The sequence below is a fragment of the Pygocentrus nattereri genome, chromosome 26 (genome assembly GCF_015220715.1).
Source record: "Pygocentrus nattereri isolate fPygNat1 chromosome 26, fPygNat1.pri, whole genome shotgun sequence".
NCBI lineage: Eukaryota > Metazoa > Chordata > Actinopteri > Characiformes > Serrasalmidae > Pygocentrus > Pygocentrus nattereri.
Genome location: NC_051236.1, coordinates 5,622,501 through 5,650,000, shown reverse-complemented (window position 1 = coordinate 5,650,000; position 27,500 = coordinate 5,622,501). Strand labels below are relative to the sequence as shown.

At 43.1% G+C, this 27,500-nt stretch overlaps 1 protein-coding gene across 5 annotated transcripts in view; it reads left to right on the top strand.

The window, feature by feature from the left end:
* ripor3 (RIPOR family member 3) overlaps positions 1–27,500 on the top strand; it is a 115,027-nt gene that overhangs the window by 31,469 nt on the left and 56,058 nt on the right. For all 5 annotated transcript variants that reach the window (XM_037534990.1, XM_037534993.1, XM_037534989.1 and 2 more), the window contains exons 2-7: positions 12,298–12,406; positions 22,322–22,471; positions 23,143–23,221; positions 24,188–24,211; positions 24,338–24,391; positions 25,415–25,564. In XM_037534990.1, the coding sequence (XP_037390887.1) occupies positions 12,309–12,406; positions 22,322–22,471; positions 23,143–23,221; positions 24,188–24,211; positions 24,338–24,391; positions 25,415–25,564 (555 nt within the window). In that variant the 5' untranslated portion in view covers positions 12,298–12,308. The remainder of the gene's footprint in view (positions 1–12,297; positions 12,407–22,321; positions 22,472–23,142; positions 23,222–24,187; positions 24,212–24,337; positions 24,392–25,414; positions 25,565–27,500) is intronic.

Here is a 27,500-nt window from a genome sequence, read left to right as displayed (position 1 = left end):
CTACTGTCTTTAAAAGATGGTTCTTCAAGAATTCTTTAGTAAAGGTGGTTCCATATAAGTATTTGCATGATTAAATCCATCTTTGCATGGTAAAATGGTTCTTTAGATTGATGGAGAATGTGTTGCATAGAACCTTTTTGAAAGAAGTTCTATGTAGCACCAAAAAAAGTGTTCTGCTATCATGACGAAGTTTGTTACTATAGAGGAACCCTTTTCAGCACTATATAGAAACATAAACAACACATTCTCCATCAATCTGAAGAACCGTTTTACTAAATGGTTCTTTGAGTTTTCATGGTTCTATACAGAGCCATTGCCTTTACTAAAGAACATGTGAAAACTGACGACCCATCTTTGTTAAGAGTGTAGAGCATTTCACACCAAACCATTTAACTGTCCAGAATAAAAAAAAAAAAAATCCAGTGGAATTCCCCTTTAATGTGAGAGTGGGAGAAAGAGAGAGAGAGAGAGAGAGAGAGAGAGAGAGAGAGAGAGAAGGGGGCGAGAGATATGTCCTCAGAGATGGACTTTGAGGGAGGCAGTTCATTCATGATTAACTCTCTCCTACACCCTCTCTCCACTCAGACTGCCATTCCTCTAGTGAGCAGTAAACCAAGGAGAACATGATCAATCATGAGGAAAAGAGAAAGAGAAAGTCTCTTATGAAGCTCGTAACACATCTGGCCTTAAATAATTACTTTCAAGCGCAGAAATACTTGTGGTTGAAAAGCCCTCGGACCGAACGGGCGGGCTAAGTAGTCAGAAAGTGTGCAGTAAAGTATTTAGAGGTCTAGAATTACTGCTGTCATTTTGCAATACAATTTATATTCAGTCATTTGCAGAATTAAATTTCCATCAAATAATCACCAAGTGCGCTGCGCCCTCGGCTTGAATTTTTGCACTTGGAATGCTTGCAGTTAGACAGCCTGCGTAACTCCGAGCTAAGAGTAGTGCTGTAGCACACAGAGAACTTCCTGAAGCAAGTAGAAAGGCTGTGGTAGTGCAGTGTGAGTTAACCTGTAGAAATAACTGAAAAGGGAACATTCATGAGAAAACCTAAAGTTGGTGTGATAAAGCCGTGAAATCCCAAGTGGTTGTTAAGGTGTTGGTATGCTTTTGCTATGGTATCCCAAGTGGTTGTTAAGGTGTCACTAGGTCATTGCTATGGAATCTCAAGTGGTTGTTAAGGTGTTGCTAGGTCATTGCTATGGAATCTTACGTGGTTGCTAAGGTGTCACTAGGTCATTGCTATAGAATTCCAAGTGGTTGTTAAGGTGTTGCTAGGTCATTGCTATGGAATCTCACGTGGTTGCTAAGGTGTTGCTAGGTCATTGCTATGGAATCTCACGTGGTTGCTAAGGTGTCGCTCGGTCATTGCTATGGAATCTCACGTGGTTGCTAAGGTGTTGCTAGGTCATTGCTATGGAATCTCACGTGGTTGCTAAGGTGTTGCTAGGTCATTGCTATGGAATTCCAAGTGGTTGCTAAGGTGTTGCTAGGCCATTGCTATGGAGTCCCAGGTGGTTGCTAAAGTGTTACTAGGTTGTAGCTATGGAATCCAAGTGGTTGCTAAAGTGTTCCTATGCTGTTGCTATGGTATCCCAGGCAGTTGCTAAGGTCATGCTATGGCTTCTCATGTGGTTGCTAAGGTGTCGCTAAGCTTTTGCTATAAAATCCCAAGTGGTTACTAAGGTGTTGCTAGGCCATTTCTATGAAATTCCTAGTGGTTGCTAAAGTGTTGCTATGTTGTTGCTATGGAACCCCAAATGGTTGCTAAGGTGCTGCTGGGCCACTGCTGTAATTCAATAAAGCGAATCAGTTTCATTCCAACATACACTGATGGTCAGTATGAACTCTTTTGCAGCGTCAACATTACTGAGCGCTTTTCGGCATCCAGAGTTTTGTCTCTTCTGGCCTGGTGGTCCGCACCCTGTGGGATCTATCCCATTAGCCCCCTGTGAAAATGATTAATGGCAACCTTGTTCTTCCCGGGAACATTCAGCCTTTTTAACGGTCATGTTATCAGTAATTGTCAACACTCACACCACATCTGATTATGCCACGAGGTTGCAATGCAAGGAATGTGCCAACTTCCCCCTCCTTTGCTGGATTTCATAGCAAACACATGGCTCAAAATCACGGCTAACAAATCAGTGAAATCCCTCCCCTCTTCTGTTTTTCTGCTCCCTGCCAGAAAACATGGGGGGAAAAACATTTTTTTACAGCGGCCTCTCATGCTGGACATGATCCCTGTGCTAATATTTCGGTTGGCTGCCCCTCTTAAGTCTTATTGCCGCATCCCGTGGAGAGGGTTACGCTCCTGGGGTGGACGCTAGCATCACATCCAGATTTAGGTTATCTTTAGTCCATCAGATGTTGTTTACATAGCATCTTTCACACAATATGCACACATGTACAGCAGCCAAGTCCAAACACACAAGCGCTAAGGCCTGTGACGAGGACCTCGAGATAGAGCGAGTGGAGAAACACGAGGATATGTTTATTAAGACAATGTGTGCGACGCTGGTCCAAATTGCTAGCCATGCACGCCATGTGCACATCTTTTTCCGTGTCAACAACCACAGCAGAAAGATGTAATTTAAGTCCTTTTACTTGTTTTCCGTACAGGACATTTAACATTTCTTTATTTCTTTCTCTTTACACTCCTCTCATGTTTAATGAATTTAATATGCAAGGCTTTGAGCACAGATTGGACACTTAAGGGGTTCCTGATGTTGTTGTCTGAAAAATATCCCCCACATGTAGCACTGTGTATTCACCTACCCACCCAAATCACTGAATTCAGGTGTTCCAATCACTTCCATGGCCACAGGTGTATAAAGCTGAGCCCCTAGGCCTGCAGACTGCTTCTACAGACATTAGTGAAAGAATGGGTCGCTCTCAGGAGCTCAGTGAGTTCCAGCGTGGTACCGTGATCGGACGCCACCTGTGCAGCAAGTTCAGTCGTGAAATTTCCTCACTACTAAATATTCCACAGTCGATTGTCAGTGGGATTATAACAAAGTGGAAGTGATTGGGAAGGACAGCAACTCAGCCACGAAGCGGTCGGCCACGTAAAATGACAGAGCAGGGTCAGCGGACCACTCTTCATTTGGTCCACATTGGAGACTCGTGGGGTCTGGAAAGTAGTGATGAAGGTAACGGAGCGTTTAGATATGAAACATATGAGGATCGTGTTCTATGAAGAACCTTTAGAGGAGCGTTTAAGAAGAGATGAATAAATCCAGAGGGTTAACCTATATGTAGATGTTTTTACATATTTTGAGTAATTTTATTAAATGAAATTCTCACTTAACTCATTGGCAGGCGATATTGCTTGTTTAAAACATTACTATAAACAAACTATATTCAGTCAAATTGTCTGGAAATATTATAAAATATATACAGTGCCTTTTCTGGAAAATGTTTAAATCCTCGCAAGAATCCCTGACCTGGTATGATCAAAAACAAAACATTATCGTATGAAGGTCTGGCATAAAGCAGTATATACACTTAATGCCATAATTGCATACATACACTCACCGGCCACTTTATTAGGTACAAATAGGTTCAATTGCTTGTTAACACAAATAGCTAATCAGCCAATCACACGGCTGCAGCTCAGTGCATTTAGGCATGTAGAGGTGGTCAAGACAACTTGCTGAAGTGCAGGCCGAGCATCAGAACGGGGAAGAAAGGGGATTTAAGGGACTTTGAACGTGGCGTGGTTGTTGGTGCCAGACGGGCTGGTCTGAGTATTTCAGAAACTGCTGATCTACTGGGATCTTCACACACAACCATCTCTAGAGTTTACAGAGAACGGTCCGAAAAAGAGGAAATATCCAGTGAGCGGTCAGTTGTGTGGACGAAAATGCCTTGTTGGTGTGAGAGGTCAGAGGAGAACGGGCAGACTGGTTCCAGATGATAGAAAGGCAACAGGAACTCAAATCACCAAACAAAATCTCTGAGGAACGTTTCCAACACCTTGTTGAAAGTTTACCACGAAGAATTAAGGCAGTTCTGAAGGCAAAAGGGGGTCCAACCTTTTAGGCCTTTTTTAGGCCTACCTAATAAAGTGGCCGTATATAATGGTGATTGTATATTTAACATATTGAATTAGAAACGTTTTTTAATGAAGTCTTTTACTTTTTTACTTTAAGTACATCTAGGAATGTGTACTTTTTATACTTTAAATTCAGTAAAGAAATATCAACCAACTTTTACCAGAGTGCTTGAGTAAGGAAGTTATGGGTCTCTGCTACCATTATATCAGAAGTGTAAAGCTGTTGTGAAGTCCTCTGAAGCTCATATTACTTCGTAAGTAGGTTGAACAAAACATGTAGCTCGCTCTTCTGCCCCAGACACACAGAACGTGTTATGATTGTTTTGTTTACATCTCCAGGCCCGCAATGAATTACTGACATTAGCACTCAGCTTGTTGCTTTAGTACTGTGGGCTTTGTTTTAGTGAGGCTAAATGTGGGGGGATTTTCCAGGCCTCCTTAAACACAGATGGTAAGATGTAATTGCTGCTCTGAGTCGATCTACAGTAAATCATAACACCGTGTCTGGAGTGGAGACTTGGGCCGTGTTTTGTGTGAATGTTTGTTTTGCATGTGGCTTCAGTCTCTCAGATCTTTTGAGTGATTTGAGGTAAACCCTTACATTTCAGGCTAATGAGAGTCAGATACCCGCCTGTGTTTTTGTCTATGTGCGGTACAACTTACAAACATCGAATCCTCAACTTTGAGTGTGATCGTATGCAGCATTGCTTAAGATGTCATCAGAGTAAAATGTCAGAAAGCGGGATGTTACCAAAAGTTTGTAAACAGCAACATTTCTTCTGAAATGAGGGGGAATTGATAGTGAGTTTGCACCCCTTTCTGGGAAGGCTTTACACTAGATGTTGGGACACTGCTGTGAGGATTTGATTGAGCATTAGTGAGGTCAGGTGCTGATGTTGGATGGTCAGTTCAGGATCAGTAATCATCCCAAAGATACTGGTGACCTTCAGTGAATTTTTAAAAATGTTTGGTTACACTTGTATTTTCAATATAGATCTTCAATAATAATAAGTATATATGATTAAATATATATTTCGTTCCTTAACCCCTTAAGATCTCAACCTTATTACAGTGCAAACTGACTGAGCTATTCTTAGGGTGTAGAAGTGTGAAATAAAACTGTGAGCCTGCAGAGATTTTAGAAAGCTTTTATGATGATGCGCGTTTGTTGTGACAGCTACCTTTACTGCATACACTTTACCATACAGTCTACATATTTTACACACAACACTGAGAGCAAGATCAGTCATGTTTTAAGTGGTTTTACAGACTAGTACTTCAGGATGGAGTAGAGTTTGAGCTGTGAATGTGAGATTTTTGTATTACGTAAATTAACCGAATGTTTAAGTAACTCGTGATATTAGAGAAGAGCATTTAAGCTTAGCACAGAGAAGAGCTTCTTAGGCTTCTAACGCTACATTCCCACCAACTTTTGTGCTTCCTGTGTGAGGTAATATGATTAATTCTGCTATTACACTCCTTAATGATGTGTCGTGCAGCCCTGGGCCACATCGCCCCATCTTCTCACATATCTGATCCAGAGAGTTTAAACCAGAGTTCTCCAGCCCTGGACCTGGAGAACTGCCTTCCTGCAAAGTTTAGTAACCACCTATTTCCAACAAGCTGCCCCACCCCTTACTGCACTCTAATGCATCTGATCTAGCCAATCAGGGACTTGGTCAGCTGGAGCAGATTGTGGTTGGAATTATAAGCTCTGCAGGATGGTAGCTCTACAAGACCAGGGCTGGATGCTGCTGGTTTGAACAATGTTATTCTGCTGGTAAATATTCTCTCAGCTCCAGTTTGAAGGTCTTTGTCTAGCCGCTGTGTTTGTTTAAAGGAAGTCTCTCAGCATCACATCAAATTTATGCCTAGATTTAAAAGTTTGAGGAAAATTGGCCCTCTGCAACGTGCTCAAACTTCAGCAAACTCAGTGGAATTAGTAATCAGCTGCACATGTAGCACATGTTGCCACTGGCTTGCTCGTGGGGGCTTGGACCCGGATTTTTCTTTTCTTTCTTTCTGTAATACTGAGTGATCTGTAAAGCTGCTTTGTGACAACACCTGTTGTAAAAAGCGCTATATAAATAAACTTTGCTTGCTTGCTTTGCTAGTATCTCCAACCTCTCTCTACATGACCTTACTGCAAATGGATTATTGTCAAGTGAAATTATCTTAATTCTAGTTAATATATCTAATTTGTCTTGTTTTGAGATGGTTGTGCATTTATTATAGGATTTTCTGGCTTATTTCTAGACATTTTTACTTATTTTTAAGTAAATATTAAGTAAAATTATCTCACTATACAGGCAGATCAAAGTTAAGCAAAATCATCTGCCAATATAGTGAGATAATTGCACATAATAAAATTAAGGCAAGGCAAGGTTTACTTAATGAACATAAGGTAAATTATCTTAAAATATTGTTGCAACAATCTTAACAGGAGAAATCTTGGATATATCAACTGGATTTAAGATCATTTTTATTGAGAAGATACAGGGACATTCACTCGAAAGAGGCCCTGAATATTGTGCTGTAACACTTGTTACGATGAAGTAATCTGAAGCAAAACAAGATACGCTACATACACTATATTTCCAAAGGTTTTCACTCACCCATACAGATCACTGAATTCAGGTGTTCCAGTCACTTCCACGGCCACAGGTGCATAAAGCCGAGCCCCTAGGCCTACAGACTGCTTCTACAGACATTAGTGAAAGAATGGGTCGCTCTCAGGAGCTCAGTGAATTCCAGTGTGGTACCGTGATCGGACGCCACCTGTGCAGCAAGTCCAGTCGTGAAATTTCCTCACTTACTAAATATTCCACAGTCAACTGTCAGTAGGATTATAACAAAGTGGAAGCGATTGGGAACGACAGCAACTCAGTCATGAAGTGGTCGGCCATGTAAAATGACAGAGGATGTTGAGGGGCATAGTGCGCAGAGGTCACCAACTTTCTGCAGAGTCAATCACTACAGACCTCCAAACTTCATGTGGCCTTCAGATCAGCTCAAGAACAGCGTAGAGAGCTTCATGGAATGGGTTTCCATGGCCAAGCAGCTGCATCCAAGCCTTACATCACCAAGAGCAATGCAAAGCGTGGAATGCAGTGGTGTAAAGCGCCGCCACTGGACTCTAGAGCAGAGGAGACGTGTTCTCTGGAGTGACCAATCACGCTTCTCCATCTGGAAATCTGATGGATAAGTCTGGGTTTGGCGGCTGCCAGGAGACGGTACTTGTCTGACTGCATTGTGTCGAGTGTAAAGTTTGGTGGAGGGGTTGTACAAACAGCGTTGTACAAACCTCACCCTCATGAACTGACCCTCCTGATGCTGCTGCTGTAAGATAGATAGATAGATAGATAGATAGATAGATAGATAGATAGATAGATAGATAGATAGATAGATACTTTATTGATTCCGAAGGAAATTTAGCAGCCAGTAGCAGACACACAACACTATACAGTAACCGTGTTGCATAATCTCAAACTGTTTTTCCCGTTTTGTGTTCTAATATTTTATTGTAACGCTGTTTGATCAAACTCAGATCAAACTCTAGGAGTCGTTTAATGCTGGTGGTTTTACTCTGAGTGCTGATAGCTGTTGTCATATGACAACACTGTCCTCCCCAACACTGCCCCCCAACACTTTCCCCCCCGACACAGTCCCCCAACACTGCCCCCCGCTGAAGAACTCTGACAGAGCGCCCCGCACGTTGCTGTTCTTCCTCCTGTAGGAAACAGAAGTTGAGTTATTGCTCTGGAGAGAGAGAGAGAGAGAGAGAGAGAGAGAGAGAGAGATGCTTCTGCATTCTCCATTAAAACCTGTCTGCTTGCACTTCTCTACCCGTTCTCTCTCCCTCTCCTCCTCTCATACGTCCTGTTTTCCTCTTCCTCTGTCCCTCTCTGCCTCTCTCTCTTTATCCTGTGTGCCTCCACAGGCTCCAACTGGTGTTAAAGACATATTCAGGGCCTGTGCATAACATCTGTGCAATGCGCAGGCTCTAAAAATGACAACAACAACAAAATCACTACCAAGAACAGTAAGAAAAATTGTCTTCATTTATGTAGCATTCAGGTTCTACCATCACAGGATAATAAACCACTGGAAAAAGTGAAACCACTGGCAACCTAAACCTTGACAGTTATAAAATGTGATTTGACTGGGCGCTTGGTTGTGTGTTGAGTGTTAAAGTGATAGAAGGACCAAAAACCACATTTACACAGTCATCACTTCCCCCTAAACGTAACCAAACCTCCGAGACATGTTTGTTGCCTGAGGTTCGCTTCTTTAGTTTTGGATTGGAGCCATGCAGCTTCTCTTCTGACGCAGTATTATTTTGTGGCATCTGCCATATGCAAAGTCTTTCAGAAGGGGCTTAAGGGGCGTGGCATGCAAAGCTGCACTGTGCACTCTGCCCCGCCCCTCCCTTTCTGAAAATGGCAGTTGTTATTATTATTATTATTGTTGCTGTTATTGTTGTTTGTTATCTTAGTAGAGTGCGCTTTACTGTGTCAGGCTGCGGGTTTAGTTAAAGTGGGTTGAGTGGGGAGGTTGTATGGCTAGAAGGGACCCACCTGCTTTGCCTGGCCTCTTCTAGCCTACTGCGCTGACGCCACAACGTTATCGATAAAAAATTGACGCATAAGTACGTCACACAACTGAAAACAGTAGTACCAGCTAAAGATTCAGATACAGGAATTCCAGGCCGATGCCGATATCTGATGTTTACTGTGTAGATCTGATGGTACCAATGTAGATGGCGATTACGAATATTCAAATATGCTTACATCATTATATCGCTGTTGTTGAGAGAAAACCTCGTATCTCCATTTTTGTCGTTTTTCAGTTTTTGACATAATTTGAAAATACCTGTTATCCTTTACATTGTAGGTAAATTTCATGATGAACAGACCAAAAGAAACGACCCAAAACGACTCAGAAAAAAAACAGTTTCCATTGACTTACATTAAAAGTAAAGCATTTTTTTCCTTCTCCTATAAAGTGACCATTTTGGAGATATGATGTTTTCTTCCGACAGCAGCGATAAGTTTCAATCAGCCTGAGAGGAAACAGCAAGTCACCAGTGGTCATACAGTGTCATAAACCACAGAATCAAGTCTGTTAGAGATTACTGAACAGCTCCACATGGTTTGTGATGATTTAGACATGCAGTCAGCAACATGCTATGGAGGGGAGTAAATTAGATTTTTCATTAAAAAAGAATTGCTTTAAAGAAAGTTTGTGAGTGAAGCAGGAGACGTATAGAGATGCTCTGGAATGGAGGTAGGAAGACAAAAGAGAGGAATCATTGCGCGGCCACTGTTAAAGATTGGGGGGAGTGGACATGATGACCTTCAGGAAACTGTGCATATGTATGTGTGTGTGAAACATTTCTGCACATGTGACAAAGTAATGATTGTGCGTGTAGGAGGTTAAAGATTGGATCCAGACATGCCTTGAGAGACAAGAGGTGGAACGTCTGAGGAACTCTGCTGTGTCTTTTCAGGATTAAATAATATTTACACCATTTTAGCTGACGCTCTTATCCAGAGTGACTTAGAATTTGATCATTTTACACAGGCAGGCAATGGTGGTGTTAGGAGTCTTGCCCAAGGACTCTTACTGGTATAGTGTAGTGTGCTTACCCAGGCAAGGATTGAACCCCAGTCTACAGCATAGAATGCAGTCCACTACACTATAAAACCAACATAAATGCATAGTAAATGTGGGGGAACATCCTAGATAGACTTCCTAGGGTGTGAAACATTCTGAACCAATCCAACAGTTCATGAAGGCAGAACGCAACACACGCTCAAAACTGGACAGTCCAACATGCATGTAAAGTAAGTTAGCATGGCTGAAAAGTCCCCGAATACTCCAGTTACTCCATTAAATGGCCAGCGCTCCAACGTCAGGCCCAAAGTTAAATGACACACTTCTATAATCTAAGAACAGCTCAGACAGTTTGCATTGAAGTCCCTGTAGTTACTGAATAATAAGCTTTAGTGTGTAATAAGCCAGAGATTTTAAGGGGTTCAGCATGTAGATGTGAGTTGCTGTCAGGCTCGGACAGAACTCACACGTCCACAGGCCAAGGGTTTATTAACAAAGGGAGGATCTAAAATCAAATGCAGCCAGACCGAGGTCAAAAGCCAATACACGAAAACAGTAACCATGAGCAGTGTCCAAAAACAGAAACAGTGTCAAACCAGCAGGCACAGCATTACTGAAAGGACAAGGCAAAAATATGGCACAATATGGCAAACAGACAGGTAGAAAGCTCAGTAAGGCTGTGTGAACAAAGGCAATACTTCACCATAAGCTAAACTAAAGTCTGGGCTTATATACTAAACTAACAGGTACATAGAACAAGCAGCAGGTATGTGTAACCAGTAGTCAGGTGAGGCAGAACGTTGGAGAGTCATGTGAGGGAGGTTGATGGTCATGTGATCTGGAGTGGGGTTCTGGGTAATGGAGTTCGGAGGCTGGGAAGCAGAGACAGTGGGAACGGAGGTAAGCGTGACAATTGTGTGTGTGCAGTAAAATAAACACCAAAGACTGCTGCGCACCGAAAACGACACAATGGATGCAATGCAAGCTTTTCTGGGGGAATTTTGCAAAAATGTTCATGCCACTAAAAAAGATAGAAGGCAGAATGTCGAAGTGAAGGTCCTTTGCTTCTTATGAAATGGGAAAGCGGTGACATTGTGCAGGATACTTTCCACTTTGGAAAGGCAAAAGGAGGACAGACAGTTTCTCCACCTCATTCAGGAGCTGAAACTATATTAACTATATTAACAGATCTCTGTGACTGTCTGTCAATTCTAACAGGACTGCTGTCACCTAGGGAGCTCAGAGTTCAGCCAGAAGTCTCTCAGAAATAAAGGTTCTAACCTGTCACTGTGGTGGAACCCTTAAGGGTGCATCTCAGTCCCTTTAGTCAGGGGACATAACTGAACCATAATCCACTGAAATGATCTGTTCTAAGCTGTACTGACTCCACACACCTCGCCTCGCCTCCAGGCTTTTATTCTACTGCTCTGTTTTAAACATTCAGTTATGAAAAGGTACAAATACCAACTTTTCACCTGGAGAAACTGATTTAAGCTTGACAATCAGACCTTAAACCCACTGCTGGAGCTTCGAGGGAACATTTACACTCTTTGTATCTTGTTGAACAAAAAATGTACCTGAACAGAACATTTACTTCTAATAGTGCAGATGGTAATTCACTTCAGAATTATTACTTAGGAGACTGTAAAAGCTACACATATCACTTATTCCTACTGTATTGAAATCATTGTTGTCAACATTAATTACTCAAATTACAGCACCTCCCCAGATTAAACTAATCCAGCTCCAATAGGGCTTACGAAACCATGGTATTTGATTTGAAGTTTTTCAATAAAACTGAATTGGTATGTGCCCTGTGATAGACCAGCGAGCTATCCAGCTGTCTGGTGTCTCCTTCCTTCTGCCCAATAAGCACTGGGATAGGCTCCAGCACCCCTCTAACAACCACCTGGAAGAGCTGTTAAATCCCAAAACTGGCCCCATCAGATAAACAGCACTTAAAGCTTTCATCTTTGAGAGAGAGGACAAAATCAAGCTGCTTCAGATCTGAAACAACCCCTGGTAGATAAGTGGCTTATATAGAATGAATGAATGAATGAATGAATCAATGAAAGAATTGGAATGTTTTTTCTTGTGCATACCAAAAGTCTTTTGGTGCACAGGGGACTCACCCTATTCACCCTGATGGTAGATCCAGCCATGCACTGCAAAATATGGTCTCGACATGTGAAGTGATCTGAAATCTAGTTGATATACTGTATCTAATGTTTCCCATTTTGAGATGATTGTGCACTTTATTATAGGATTTTCTAGCTTATTTCTAGACATGGTTTACTTGTTTTGGGTAATTTGATCAAGTAAAGGTTTCAAGTTCATTCCTTACAACAAGCAATATTATCTGACAATGTAGTGAAATAATTTTACCAAATAAAGTTACTCAAAATAAGCAAAAAGTGTTTGGAAATAAGTTAAACAGTCTTAAATTAAGCTGTTCAGAAGCCCCCTGTAGCTGCACCCCTGCTGTGCTAGTATGTATCATAGATCATCCACAGCAGAAAACAAAAAGCCAAACTGTCTCAGGTTTTCCTGAAGAGTCAGAGCCGGTGATGATCAGATAAGATCAGTTTGTGACTGTTTGCCCCGTGTTTATGTTGCAGGTGGAGAGGGGATGTCGGTGAAGCTGCGATTCGATTGTCCAGCTGAAGGTGGGATGGTGCAGAGGAGTCGCTCCTTCACTGGAGTCAATACGCTCAGTGGCCGACGCAGGTCAGTATTTGTGTGTGTGCATGTGTGTGTGTGTGTGTGTGTGTGTGTGTGTGTGTGTGTGTGTGTGTGTGTGCGTGCATGCGTGCGTGTGTGTGTGTGTGTTTGTAAATGAAGATGCACTGAGAGACCACAGCTGGGTTTTACATCAGCCCGTCTTCCTCTGTACAGCATATGTGCATGCGTGGTCACTGGAATATGGAAAATAATACCAATCCCCCACAACTGTTCACAAACATATCATCATGCATATCAACATATCAACACACTTCACAATTCATCTACAGCACAGCACAAGTTCTTCATTTTTTCAGGAGATATTTGTGAGAATAGGTATGAGATAATCCACTTGCGTAATGAAGGAAAAAGACAAAGTTTCTGAAACTGATCAGAAGCTACAGAGAAAATGTGGCTCCTAACAACCACCTGGAAGAGCTTGTCGACCCCCAAACTGTCACATCAGATAAAGCTTTGATCTCTGAGAGAGAGGAAAAGATCAAGCTGCTTCAGATCTGAAAACATCCACAGGTGTTTCTATCCATCCTTCCACTGTGAGAAGACCACTCAGCGCTGTGGGTCTGAAAGGACGTGTAGCTGATCAAGAAGAACCTCACTGAGAAAAGGAGACAGACACATCGAACAAAGAAGCTGAACGATGGACTGACCACCCCAGAGTCCAGACCTCAGCACCACTGAATGGGTTTGATCACTTCAGAAAATCATCAACCAGCTTCTCAGACTGAACTTTGGAGGCGTGTCTGCAGGTTCTTTGAGGAAAAAGTCTGTAAAGTACAACGATGGATAATTAGTACTGTAGAATTACCCTGATCCATGCGCTGTCAATAAATGTGTTCTTTCGTAGCTGCTATTTTATCTAAATCTTTATAGGAAGTTCTGGCAATTTGACATCTATATATATCAATTTGACATCTTATAACAACTCCTTAGGGCAGTTACTTCCACTCGTACTTACTAAGCTCTTGAATGGAGAGGCTTATAAAGCCCAAATTAGGCTAATGTTTAAACAAATTTGAAATCGCGACAAAATTGCATAAACAGTTTTTGGTATTTGGCTCAAAAATATGGTTTTGTATCTCTACAGTGATTTTCTGTGTACCAGTAAGTTTATTGGCTTCCTTGGTTTTACTGGTTGTGTTCAGGTTGGGATGTAGCAAACTCTTTTTTTCAGTATTTACAGAATTATCAATTTTAAATTATATTTATTTTGGGCCAAAGACAGATAAGGCTTTTAAATTAGTCATTTATTTTTCACCTAAAAAGGATACATTGTTGATTTTTGTTGTGCAAGAATCTGATCAATGTGTTGATATTCATTTTATAGCTTTTAGAATTGCCATCAATTTTCCCACCCAGAAAATGTCAGGTAGCGCAGCCATGTGTAATCAAAAAATATTAGATTTTAAAGTTATTTACCACTAACAAAAAACATGTACAAACTAGTCTCAGTACCCGGACCCCCGTATAAACCTTTTGTCATCTAACTCAAATACTTTCAAATGAATAAACATTATACTAATGACACATGTTGATGGTTTTTCTGGGGTCGCACCACATGATCTAGTGGTAAACCCAACCAGCCTGACCACAACTCAGAAATTACTAATTTTTTCAGTATCTGTTAAAGGGTTACTGACCTTAGCAATGCTCTTTGAAGGTCGCTTGGGGTGTTCTTTGTGACTTTCTTAAAAGCATGTCAGAATTAAAGTCCTTTTTAAGCTGTTGGTTGTTGGTTGTGCCACATGACATTTGAGGTCAATCTGAATTTACAAAAGCAAATTTTGCAATTATCTGCCCATTTTTTATGATTTTAAAGCTTTCAAATATAAAATCATGCAATTTTTTAAATTTTAAATTGTATCTAACTTTACTTTTTAAAAATGACACTTTTGAATAGTCTGCATGTTTGTTTGGCTGGTCGCACCACCTGGCATTTCTAGATATTGGGTCGCATAAATGACTAAAGCTTATTTTACTCTGACACTCTGAGCGTGTATTCATAGTGGTATAGGGTAGTGGGTAACACCTCGGCCTTCTACACTGTAGACTGGGGTTCAGTCCCCCACCTACTCTATACCAATAAGAGTCCTTGGGCAAGACTCCTAACACTACCTTCGCCTACCTGTGTAAAACGATCAAATCGTAAGTCGCTCTGGATAAGAGCGTCAGCCAAATACTGTAAATGTGTTCACATAAAGGAGGTATTGTAAAATTATACGATGTATGTTATGTATTTATTAAACCAATGTATGGTTGGATGGTCACACCACCTGACATTTTTAAAATTTGGAAATCATAAAGGCCTAAAATTTATTTTATTTCATTACACCGAACATGTGTTCACGTAAAAAGATGTTGGAAAATAATGTATGTCATGCACTTATTAAATAAATTAATAGGAAAATAAAGGGCGTCCTCTCCTTGGATCACCACCTTATCGTGGTGGAGGGGTTTGCGTGCTTGAATGATCTTAGGAGCTATGTTGTCTGGAGCAAAAGCTCCTGGTAGGGTCTCCCATGGCAAACTGGTCCTAGGTGACAGGTCAGACAAAGTGTGATCCATAATAACCCCTATGAAGACACAAAAGCAGGACTTGTGTACCCTGCCCGGAACAGGGTTACCGGGGCCCCACCCTGGAGCCAGGCCTGGGGGAGGGGCTCGCCAGCGAGCGTCTGGTGGCCGGGCATTTACTCATGGTGCCCGGCCGGGCCCAGCCCGAAGGAGTTACATGAGTCCCCCCTCCCATCGACCCACCACCAATGGGAGGGGCAGTAGTAGGGGTTCGGTGCGTTGTGGATCGGGCAGTGTCCAAAGGCGTGGGCCTTGGCGTTCTGATCCTCGGTTGCTGAAATTGGCTTTTGGAACTTGGAACGTTACCTCACTGGCGGGGAAAGAGCCTGAGTTGGTGCGCGAGGTTGAGAGATACCGGCTAGATATAGTCGGGCTCACCTCAACACACAGCTTGGGATCTGGGTCCAATCTCCTTGAGAGGGGCTGGACTTTATTCTTTTCTGGAGTTGCCCATGGTGAGAGGCGGCGGGCAGGTGTGGGCTTTCTCATAGCCCCTCGACTCGGTGCCTGTATGTTGGGGTTTTCTCCGGTGGACGAGAGGGTAGCTTCCCTACGCCTTCGGGTTGGGGAACGGGTCCTGACTGTTGTCTGTGCTTATGCACCGAACAGCAGTTCAGAGTACCCAGCCTTCTTAGAGTCCTTGGGAAGGGTGCTTGAAGGTGCTCCTCCTGGAGACTCTATTGTCCTACTGGGGGACTTCAATGCTCACGTGGGCAATGACAGTGAGACCTGGAGGGGTGTGATTGGGAGGAATGGCCTCTCTGATCTGAACCCGAGTGGTGTTCAGTTTTTGGACTTCTGTGCAAACCACAGTTTGTCCATCACGAACACCATGTTTGAACACAAGGATGTCCATAAGTGCACATGGCACCAGGACACCCTAGGCCGCAGTTCAATGATTGACTTTGTAGTCGTGTCATCGGACTTGCGGCCATGTGTTTTGGACACTCGGGTAAAGAGAGGAGCTGAGCTGTCAACTGATCACCACCTGGTGGTGAGTTGGATCAGGTGGTGGGGGAAGATGCCGGTCAGACCAGGCAAGCCCAAACGTATAGTGAGGGTTTGCTGGGAACGTCTAGCAGAAGAACCTGTCAGATTGATCTTCAACTCACACCTCCGTCAGAACTTTGACCAGATATCGGGGGAGGTGGGGGACATTGACTCAGAATGGGCCATGTTCCGTTCCTCCATTGCTGAAGCGGCTGACTGTAGCTGTGGCCGTAAGGTAGTTGGTGCCTGTCGGGGCGGTAATCCTCGAACCCGGTGGTGGACACCCCAGGTGAGAGATGCCATCAAGCTGAAGAAGGAGTCCTACCGGGCATGGTTGGCCTGTGGGACACCAGAGGCAGCTGGCAGGTATCGACAGGCCAAGCGATCTGCGGCTTCAGTTGTCGCCAAGGCAAAAACCCGTGTATGGGAGGAGTTTGGTGAGGCCTTGGAAAGTGACTTTAAGTCGGCTCCGAAAAGATTCTGGCAAACCGTCAGGCGACTCAGAAGGGGAAAGCAGTGTGCCACTAGCACTGTATATAGTGGAGATGGTGTGCTGCTGACTTCGACTGAAGACGTCATTGGGCGGTGGAAGGAGTACTTTGAGGACCTTCTCAATCCCACCGACACGTTCTCCAGTGAGGAGGCTGAGTCTGGGGACATGGGATTAGGCTTGTCCATTACTGAGGCCGAAGTCGCTAAGGTAGTTAAGAAGCTCCTTGGTGGCAAGGCTCCAGGGGTGGATGAGATCCGCCCTGAGTTCCTCAAGGCTCTGGATGTTGTGGGGCTGTCTTGGCTGACACGCCTTTTCAACATTGCGTGGACATCGGGGGCGGTGCCACTGGATTGGCAGACTGGGGTGGTGGTGCCTCTTTTTAAAAAAGGGGACCGGAGGGTGTGTTCCAACTACAGGGGAATCACACTCCTCAGCCTCCCTGGCAAGGTCTATGCAGGGGTACTGGAGAAGAGAGTCCGGCTTATAGTCGAACCTCGGATCCAGGAGGAACAGTGCGGGTTCCGCCCTGGTCGTGGAACACTGGACCAACTCTTCACCCTCTCCAGGATTCTGGAGGGTTCATGGGAGTTTGCCCAACCAGTCCACATGTGCTTTGTGGATCTGGAGAAGGCATTTGACTGTGTTCCCCGGGGTATTCTGTGGGAGGTGCTTCGGGAGTACGGGGTACATGGCTCTTTGCTACGAGCCATTCAGGCCCTGTACAAACAAAGCAGGAGTTTGGTTCGCATGGCCGGCAGTAAGTCAGACTCGTTCCCAGTGAGAGTTGGACTCCGTCAGGGCTGCCCTTTGTCACCGATTCTATTCATAATTTTTATGGATAGAATTTCTAGGCGCAGTCAAGGGATGGAGGGTGTCCGGTTTGGTGACCTCAGGGTCACATCGCTGCTGTTTGCAGATGATGTGGTCCTATTGGGGACATCAGGCCGCGAACTTCAGCTTTCGCTGGATCGGTTTGCAGCCGAGTGTGAAGCGGCTGGGATGAGAATCAGTACCTCTAAATCCGAGACCATGGTTCTCAGGCGGAAAAGGGTGGAGAGCCCTCTCTGGGTCGGGGATAGGCTCTTGCCTCAAGTGGAGGAGTTCAAGTATCTCGGGGTCTTGTTCACGAGTGATGGTACAAGGGAGCGGGAGATTGACAGGCGGATTGGTGCTGGGTCAGCAGTGATGCGGGCTCTTTACTGGTCTGTTGTGGTAAAGAAAGAGCTGAGCCATAAGGCAAGGCTCTCGATTTACCGGTCGATCTACGTTCCCACCCTCACCTATGGTCATGAGCTTTGGGTAATGACCGAAAGAATAAGATCGCGAATACAAGCGGCCGAAATGAGTTTCCTCCGCAGGGTGTCTGGACTCTCCCTTAGAGATAGGGTGAGAAGTTCAGTCATCCGGGAGGGACTCGGAGTAGAGCCGCTGCTTCTTCACGTCGAGAGGAGCCAGCTGAGGTGGTTCGGGCATCTGGTTAGGATGCCTCCTGGACGCCTCCCTCGGGAGGTGTCACAGGCGAGTCCACCTGGGAGGAGACCCCGGGGAAGACCCAGGACACGCTGGCGCGACTATATCGCCCAGCTGGCCTGGGAGCGCCTCGGAATCCCCCTTGGAGAGCTTGTGGAAGTGGCTGGGGAAAGGGAGGTCTGGGCTTCATTGCTTAGGATGCTGCCCCCGCGACCCGAACCCCGGAGAAGCGGAAGATAATGGATGGATGGATGGATGGATAAAGGGCGTGTCTCGTCTGAGTTAGCTTTGGTCAGTCCAGCTCAAGAGCATAACATTTAAACTGGAAACTCAACAATATGTAGCAAACCTAACCTTTAACCTAGATTCAGTAGGTTTAGTGGGATTTTTACCAGTGTCCTGCAAAGCTTGTCCATCCTCACAACAGCAGCTATGATAGAACTTGTTTGTGGACGTAACATGGAGAGGTCACTTAGCTCGAATTGTGGTTATATTCTAATGAAAAATCTATTATTTTCAAGGACCTAAATGTCAGTGTTGTTACACAATGAGGACAGTTATTTCTAGAAGAGAGTCTTGAGATGATGCCAAGGTTGAGCCCCTTCGAGTCTGCACTGACCACTGACCGCTTACATAACATGCAGCTGCTCCTGTGAGTTTGTGTGTGTTAAGATCATTAGTATGCAATTAACCCCTCAAACCACAAGTTTATCATTTTGTGTTATCCAGTGACCACAACACATTATTAAAGGGCCCATAGCCCAGTTTTTTCTTCTGTAGATCCATTTGTCATAATTCATTTTCCAGCCTCTCTTTATCCCTTAGAATTGAACAGGTTGCTTTGGTTACCGTGCCTTTAAAACTGATGTATGTAAATGAGCTTTATTCTCATTGGATGCATAATTTTGTGCATTGTTCAAAGAGCAGCCTGAGATGAAACTGAGGTGAAGGTTAGGGAACTGGCCCTGTGACCGGAAGGTTGCCGGTTCGATCCCCAGTGCCGACAGTCCGTGACTGAGGTGTCCTTGAGCAAGACACCTAACCCCCAGTTGCTCCCCGGGTGCCGTGGATAGGTCTGCCCACTGCTCTGGGCAAGTGTGCTCACTGCCCCCTAGTGTGTGTGTACGTGATGTTTCACTTCACGGAGGGGTTAAATGCGGACGTGGAATTTTCCAGTTTGTGGGATTAAAAAAGTATGACTTAGCTTGTAAGAATTATTAAAGTGTTTATTATTTTAAATAAATGGTTTCAACTGTAACACCTGCAATTTCCCTCTGGGATCAATAAAGTCTTCTGATTCTGATTCAGCATAAACCGAAACGGTATGCTGATGTGCTGATTGATTACTTTGAAAGAGAAAGCATCCTAGATATCGATTGGTCGGCTGTGGAGAACGTACGGCACTCACTTTCCATCTTAAACCTCATGGGTTCAAAAATGCCAGAGCACCAGGCCAGAGTACTGCTTTACAACTGCGCTGAGTGTTTCTACACAGCAAACAACGAAAAGAAGTGTGCTGCTCAAAACGGTTCCATAAGGCACCAAAGACGGTTCTGCTAATGTGATGATGTCATGCTTTCAACAATACAAGAACCTATTATGGCTGCCAGTAAACACATACAAAAAAGATGCTTCTTCAAGTGTTCTTTAGTAAAGAAAATGGTTTTATATAGAACCATGAACACTTAGGAAACCCTTTGCATGATTAAAGGGTTCTATGAATCATGAAAGGTTCTTGAGATTGTACCATTTATATGGTTTTATAAAGCATAAAAAAGGGTTCTTCTATTGTTACAGGCTTCACATACACTATATTGCTAAAAGTATTCACATATGAACTTGAGCAACATCCCATTCTTAATCCATAGGGTTTAATATGATGTCTGCCGACCCTTTGCAGCTATAACAGCTTCAGCTCTTCTGGGAAGGCTTTCCACAAGGGTTAGGAGTGTGTTTATGGGAATTTTTGGCCGTTCTTCCAGAAACACATTTATGAGGTCAGACACTGATGTTGGACGAGAAGGCCTGGCTCACAGTCTCCGCTCTAATTCATCCCAAAGGTGTTCTATTGGGTTGAGGTCAGGACTTGTCCAAACTGTCTTGGTGCTGAAGCTTTAAGAGTTCCTCTCACTGGAACTAAGGGGCCAAGCCCAACTCCTGAAAAACAACCCCACACCATAATCCCCCCTCCACCAAACTTTACACTCGGCACAATGCAGTCAGACAAGTACCGTCTCCTGGCAACCGCCAAACCCAGACTCATCCAACAGATTTCCAGACAGAGAAGCGTGATTGGTCACTCCAGAGAACACGTCTCCACTGCTCTAGAGTCCAGTGGCGGCGCTTTACACCACTGCATTCCACGCTTTGCATTGCGCTTGGTGATGTAAGGCTTGGATGCAGCTGCTTGGCCATGGAAACCCATTCCATGAAGCTCTCTACGCTGTTCTTGAGCTGATCTGAAGGCCACATGAAGTTTGGAGGTCTGTAGTGATTGACTCTGCAGAAAGTTGGTGACCTCTGTCCGATCACGGTACCACGCTGGAATTCACTGAGCTCCTGAGAGCGACCCATTCTTTCACTAATGTCTGTAGAAGCAGTCTGCAGGCCTAGGGGCTCAGCTTTATACACCTGTGGCCATGGAAGTGATTGGAACACCGGAATTCAATGATTTGGATGGTGAGTGAATTCTATTGAAAAAATAGTGTATATATATATATATATATATATATATAACCACATAGGACACATTTGCCATCAATCTGAAGAACCATTTCACCATGCAAAGAACCATTTAAGCATGAAATGGTTTTATATAGATCTCATGATTCTAAGAAGAACCATTGCCTTTACTAAAGAACCTTTGGAGAACCTTCTTTTTAAAGTGAGTTATTAAAGCATTTTTTGTATATTTTTCTCAGGTTGAAATTCAAGTCTTGAGTCTGAGCTGTGAGTCATTTAAGCTTGTGTCACAAGTCAGTTAACATGTGACTAGATTCTGAGTCACTGACTCGTGTCCCCATGTCTGCCTAAAGAATCCATTTCAGTGTTAAAAAGTGACTTTGCAGTTTGGATTGTTGCAGTTACAGTGTTTTTTTTTGTGCCATTCTATTTCCATAATTTCCCATGTGACCTGCATGATATCCGAACATGTTTTGGAAGTTTTTCCATGTCTGTCGTGTTTCACTGAGGGGCCCCGCGTTACAGCACATCAATAACATCTACATCACTGAGAGGCGGAATGTAAATCCTGCTCTGAATGCAAGAGCTGGTGTCATCTACTGACCCCCTGAGCCGCGCGCAGGAATGCATTTCCTGCAGAGAGGAGTTTATTTATGTTGCGGAGTCACTGAGTTCCTCACTCAGCGCTCGCAGCTCCTGACAGGCCACGTTAGTCCGGAGAGATTTAGAGGAGTTTGGAGATTTCGCTGCAGATGGAGCTTTAATTCCTGACACACAAACAGATTCTGATGTTATAACGTAAAATTCTCTTCTCTTCTCTTCTCTTCTCTTCTCTTCTCTTCTCTTCTCTTCTCTTATTTTTTTGTCTTCTCTTCTCATCTTTTCTTCTCTTCTTTTTTCTTCTCTTCTCTTTCCCTCTTCTCTTGTCTTCTCTTCTCTTTCCCTCTCTTTTTTCTTCTCTTTACTTCTCTTTTCTTCTTTTTTCTTCTCTTCACTTCTCTGTTCTTCTCTTCTCATCTCTTTCCCTCTCTTCTCTTCACTTCTCATCTCATCTCGTCTCGTCTCGTCTCGTCTCGTCTCTTCACTTCACTTCTCTTCTCGTCTCTTCTCTTTCCCTCTGTTCTCTTCTCTTCTCGTCTCTTCTCGTCTCTTCTCTTTCCCTCTCTTCTCTTTCCCTCTCTTCTCTCCTCTTCTCTTCTCTTCTCTTCTCTTCTCTTCTCTTCTCTTCTCTTCTCTCCTCTCCTCTTCTCTTCTCTTCTCTTCTCGTCTCTTCTCTTCTCTTTCCCTCTTCTCTTGTCTTCTCTTCTCTTTCCCTCTCTTTTTTCTTCTCTTAACTTCTCTTTTCTTCTTTTTTCTTCTCTTCACTTCTCTGTTCTTCTCTTCTCATCTCTTTCCCTCTCTTCTCTTCACTTCTTATCTCATCTCATCTCATCTCGTCTCGTCTCGTCTCTTCACTTCACTTCTCTTCTCGTCTCTTCTCTTTCCCTCTGTTCTCTTCTCTTCTCTTCTCATCTCTTCTCTTTCCCTCTCTTCTCTTCTCTCCTCTTCTCTTTTCTTCTCTTCTCTTCTCTCCTCTCCTCTTCTCTTCTCGTCTCTTCTCTTCTCTTTCCCTCTCTTCTCTTCTCTTCTCTTCTCTTCTCTTTCCCTCTCTTCTCTTCTCTTCTCTTCTCGTCTCTTCTCTTCTCTGTTTAAAGGCTGTCTTCAACTCGTGGTTCTCTACGCACCAAAGCTCAGGCAGGGAAATCTCCCAGAATCCCCTCTTCTGTTCGGATGGTTGGCGGTATTTGGGGTCAGCAGCCTGAGCAGGTGGACAGAATCTTCCAAGCCTTACGGAAAGGGCTCAAGTACGTACCAATCATTATCTTCAAATAAATGGTTTTAAATAAATGATTTTTACAAACTGGTTCAAAGTCATATTTATAAACACACTCCAACACGTTTGGGACTTTAATCTGATCTTGGACTTTAGACTACAATCTTGTGACCCTAAACCTTAATTATGTTTATTTTACTGAAATAAATTTGGATTGGATTTGTGCCACAACCAAAACAATTATAACTCCACCCAAACTTTACCAAATGTGTCAGTTGTGACTGTTTCCATGATGATTTTAGCCCATTTTGAACTCAAAAACTGCAGTTCATGACCAGCAAACACAGCTTTGAACAGCTGGTCATACAGAAATTCACCATATTTTACATTATTTCAACTGAACATGTAATTTGCTGGGGTGTGTTTGTAAACAAATATATGGGTATGATAACAGCATTTATAACGGACTCTATTACTTGATAAGAAGAGTAAACTCACCTGTGCGGTGAAAACACTTAACCACACTGTAAAGTCCAGAAATGGACCACAGGCAGAGCTGGAAGTAGGGAAGTAGGGACAACAAGCAGATGTGGGATGTTTAATTCATCAGTCTGTGCTTCTCCAAAGGAAGAGGCTGTGTTGAGGTCTATTTACAGGTGTATTAGATGACATTAACAGATGATATTAACTGTTCGCTCTTAGGGAGTATCTGGAAGGACATCAGATGGAGCTGGACTTCCTCTCATCCCAGCAGAGAGACACTAAAAGGAACTCCAGACTGGTGAGGCAGGCTTTATTTTAGTGCTCCAGCAAATTGTCCTGATTCATTTATCCCCTGTTCTCTTTTGTGAGCTTTACTTCGGCAATGAACCTATCAGCAGTGTTAGGAATTACAGCTCGCACACTAAAACCATCATCTCTTTTGGTCAAGTGCTTTTTGTGGCAGGTTAGCATCATCAGACCACGGTCATCTGTACAGTCCAGACAAATGAAACTGTCAAGTCAAGTGAAGTGGTCTTTATTGTCACTCCTTAAGATGCTGGATGCTGGAAAGGGTCTACATTAGTCCTGGTGGATGGTGGAGAGTCTAAATCAGTCCCGGAGGATATTGGCGAGGCTCTAGATCAGTTTAGGTGGGTGCTGGAGAGGGTCTAGATCAGTTTAGGTGGATGCTGGAGAGGGTCTAGATCAGTTTAGGTGGATGCTGGAGAGGGTCTAGATCAGTTTAGGTGGATGTTGGAGAGAGTCTAAATCAGTCCAGGTGGATATTGGAGAGGAACTAAATCACTCCATGCTGGATGTTGGAAAGGGTCTAGATTAGTCCAAGCGGACATTGGAGAGGGTCTAGATTGGTCCAGATGGACGTTGCAGAGGGTCTAGATTAATCCAAGTGTATATAGATGTTATCCAAGTGCATTCAGTAATCTGACCGTCTCTGTAAAGAAGCTGTTGCACAGTCTGATGTTGGTAAAACGGATGCTCTGCCAGATGTCAAGAGAGTGAAGAACCCAACAGGGGATGGGAGGGGCCTTGGATACAACACTTGTGGTGGGATGCATCCATGGTGTGTGAAGACACCTCAGTGGTCTTCTCAGCCATCCTATAGGGCCATAGGGTTAGAGATACTGCAGTTTCCATGCCAGACAATGAGACAGCTGGTCAGGGTGATCTCTCCTGCCCCATGTAGAATATTAATTTCCATAATTTTAAATATTTAAAGTGATATATTTTCTTCTTTGCTTTCTAGGCTTTTTTCTATGACTTAGAGAAGGTAAGACTGTCTTTGGTTCTATAACATGCTCACATATTGGAGATCTCTCAAAATTTTGTCCCCCAGTTTGGGAAAGCTGGGCGTCAAATCCGATGAATAAATATATTTCTGTTTTTCTCACAACAGGAGATCAGAGCCCTGGAAAGATACATTCGACGACTTGAATTCCAAATTAGTAAGGTAATGCTGTTTAATTTGGGAGTCACATTTGGGACTTTTCACTGATCTTGGACTTTTGACTAAAACCCTTTTTGCTCTGATTGACTCTAAACCTTAATTATGTTTATTTTATTAAAACAACTGATTGAATATTCCATTTCGCCACAACCAAAACAATCATAACTCGACCCAAACTTTACCAGATGTTTCCGTTGTGACTGTTTCAGTGACAATATTAGCTCAAAAACGCAGCCAGTACAGCTTTGAACAGCTGTTCACCCAGAAAATCACCATATTTTACATTAAAACATGAAAAAATGCTGAACTGCAGAAGATATGGTGATTTTTAATGTTCCTCACTGACTTTCAGAGTTTGTGACACATTTACTTCAAAACAATGGGATGTAACTGCTCACCATGTGGCCATGAGGGACAGGGATGCAGTCTCACTTCCCGCTCTAAAATGCAGGGGTGTGGCTACAATAGGCCCCGCCCACAGAATAAAACTGTGATTTGGTAGAAACATGAAACTGAAAATTTTTGAACAATGTATTTTTTGAAACTCATGTTAAATTTAAATTTTCAGCTTAACATTGAAAGAAATCATATATATATAAGTGTCCGACAGATGGGGTTCATGTCGGGTAAGGGCTTTCGTTCACCCAGGTGATGGATCTTGGTGGTTCCTATGAGCTCCATGCTCAAAGTTAACATGGATCAAGTGTCTTAAGTGTCCGACAGATGGGGTTCATGTCGGATAAGGGCTTTGGTTCACCCAGGTGATGGATCTTGGTGGTTCCTGTGAGCTCCATGTTCAAAGTTAACACGGACCGAGTGTCTTGCAGATCATTTAAAGTTCAAAGTAATATTATGTGCATGTTTTTATCACTACTTTGTTGCTCCCAGAATGACTACATGAGGGTCTGATTCTGCTTATTGCATAAACCTTTGAATGAAATTCAAACACATGTTCCCAAATATATTGTATCCTTGGACATGATCATAAGGAATGGACATGTATATGTTTCTTATGGCTGGTTACAGGTGGAAGAGCTGTATGAGACGTATTGTATCCAATGGCGACTGTGTCAGGGAGCAGTGAACATGAAGCGAGCGTTCTCCCTCTCTCCGTCTTCACGAGCGTCCAGAGAGAGTCTGCTGGAGCTCAGCCGCAACCACAGACACAGCCTGGAGGTACACCTACACACTTACATACAGCACATACATATAATATAACATGCACTACTGCACTGCCCGCCATCAAAAGAAACAATCAAACTAAGCAGGCCGTTTATTTTTTCTGCCATATAAAACCAAATCCCTGCTGAGGGATCAGGATTAATATTTTTACAAAAGCAATGTTTTATATATAAGAAAAACAATGTTAGAAAATCCTAATGTTATGTTATGGACATGGAGCTCTCTCATTGATAGTGAACACTATTGTTTTCCAGTGGTGGATGAAGAACACAAACCATGTAGTTGAGTTAAAGTCGAGACCCCCAAGGTAAAATATTACTCCAGTAAAAGTAGAAGTTCCTCCCTTTAGACCTCCACTTGAGTAAAAGTACTAAAGTATTTCCCTTCAAATGTACTTAAGTATAAAGTAAAAGTACTAAAAGAGTAATTCTGGCTCTGATGTCCTGTTATCATTTTTATAACCAGACTGGCTTCATGAACTCATTTCAGGTGAAAGTCCTCCAGCGTCTCTCTTGGTAAACCAGTCTTTTAATAGAACGTCATTAATTAGTGACGCTGACGTCTATTAAAATGATCAGAAGCACAAAACACTGAAGGTAAACAGTTTCCATCAGGGAGAACCGAGTGGCTCTGAAATCACTTTTTACACACAAGCAAAGTTTCAGTTTAAGATTTATTTACAACTTAGTTCCAAGTTTAAGTTGAATAAAAACTGGCTTTAAACTCAGGATCACAGATGAGCTCCTTTACTATGTTGATCTGTCGGCCTCTGTTCATAAACATAAACCAGCCCAAACTAATTTACTATAAAATTAAATGGTGTTTGTAGAAATTCAGAAAAAAGCCGCGTCAGTCTCGACTGCATATGTGGACATATTTCTATATTGTGCTCTATTTACACAAAGTTAGGTTAGTTCATCATTTATGTTGAACAGACTCTCCCAAAGTTTTACGCTGCTGCGCTGACGTTGAACCGTGTGCTGCACTGGGTCGGTATGACCAACAGGTCAAAACCAGCTCTAAACAAAGTGACCGCTGGGCCCTGATTGGTGCTCTGGCTTTGCGCTTCTTTCGTTTTGACATGTTACGTTTTTATACACACAGAAACCAAAAGGAACCACAGATTTGTCAAAATGTAGGAGGAAAAAGTCGGATATTAGACTCTGAAATGTAGTGGAGTGAAAGAGTGGACTCTTATTGGTATAGTGTAGGGTGTTTGCCCTGGGGGGGTTGAACCACAGTCTACAGCATAGAAGGCAGAGGTGTTAACCACTACACTATACCGACCACTATATGGACCCCTTGCTAAAAGGTTCCATATAGAACCATCTACAGCACATTCTCCATCAGTCTGAATAACGCTTTCATGAGGTAAAGAACCCTTTAATAATGCAAAAGGTTCTATGATTGTTCGCCTTCTTACACTGACATAATAAGGAGTTTTTCAGGCTGAACTGCTTTTTTTAGCAAAGCATGACATGAGGCAGCCAATCAGAACAAAGCTCATTTACATATATCAGTCTTAAAGAAAGAGTAACTTAATCAGCGCATTTAATTCTAAGAAATAAACAGAGTCATGTAGACATGAATTAGTTTTGCTTTTGGTGCATAAAACAACACAAAACATCATAAGTGGACCTAAAATTCAAAAAATGGTAGAATATGGGCCCTTTGAAATTTGAAACAATTTGAGTTTGTATAGTGATAACTAATTAAACTGGTTACTCTCCCATTTCCCTAACGCTGTACAATCCCCTACCGGACGGCAGGAAAAGGCATTTTAGCTCAATTGAACTCCGTCAGACTGCATACTGAGTGAACGTGTAGTAGAAAGAATGCTTGAGTATGAATGGCTCTGCGATTGCACCGTCGATTACAGCGCTAAGCTATGATCATAAGGGGTTAAAACTTTTCATAATCTGTTTCTGTA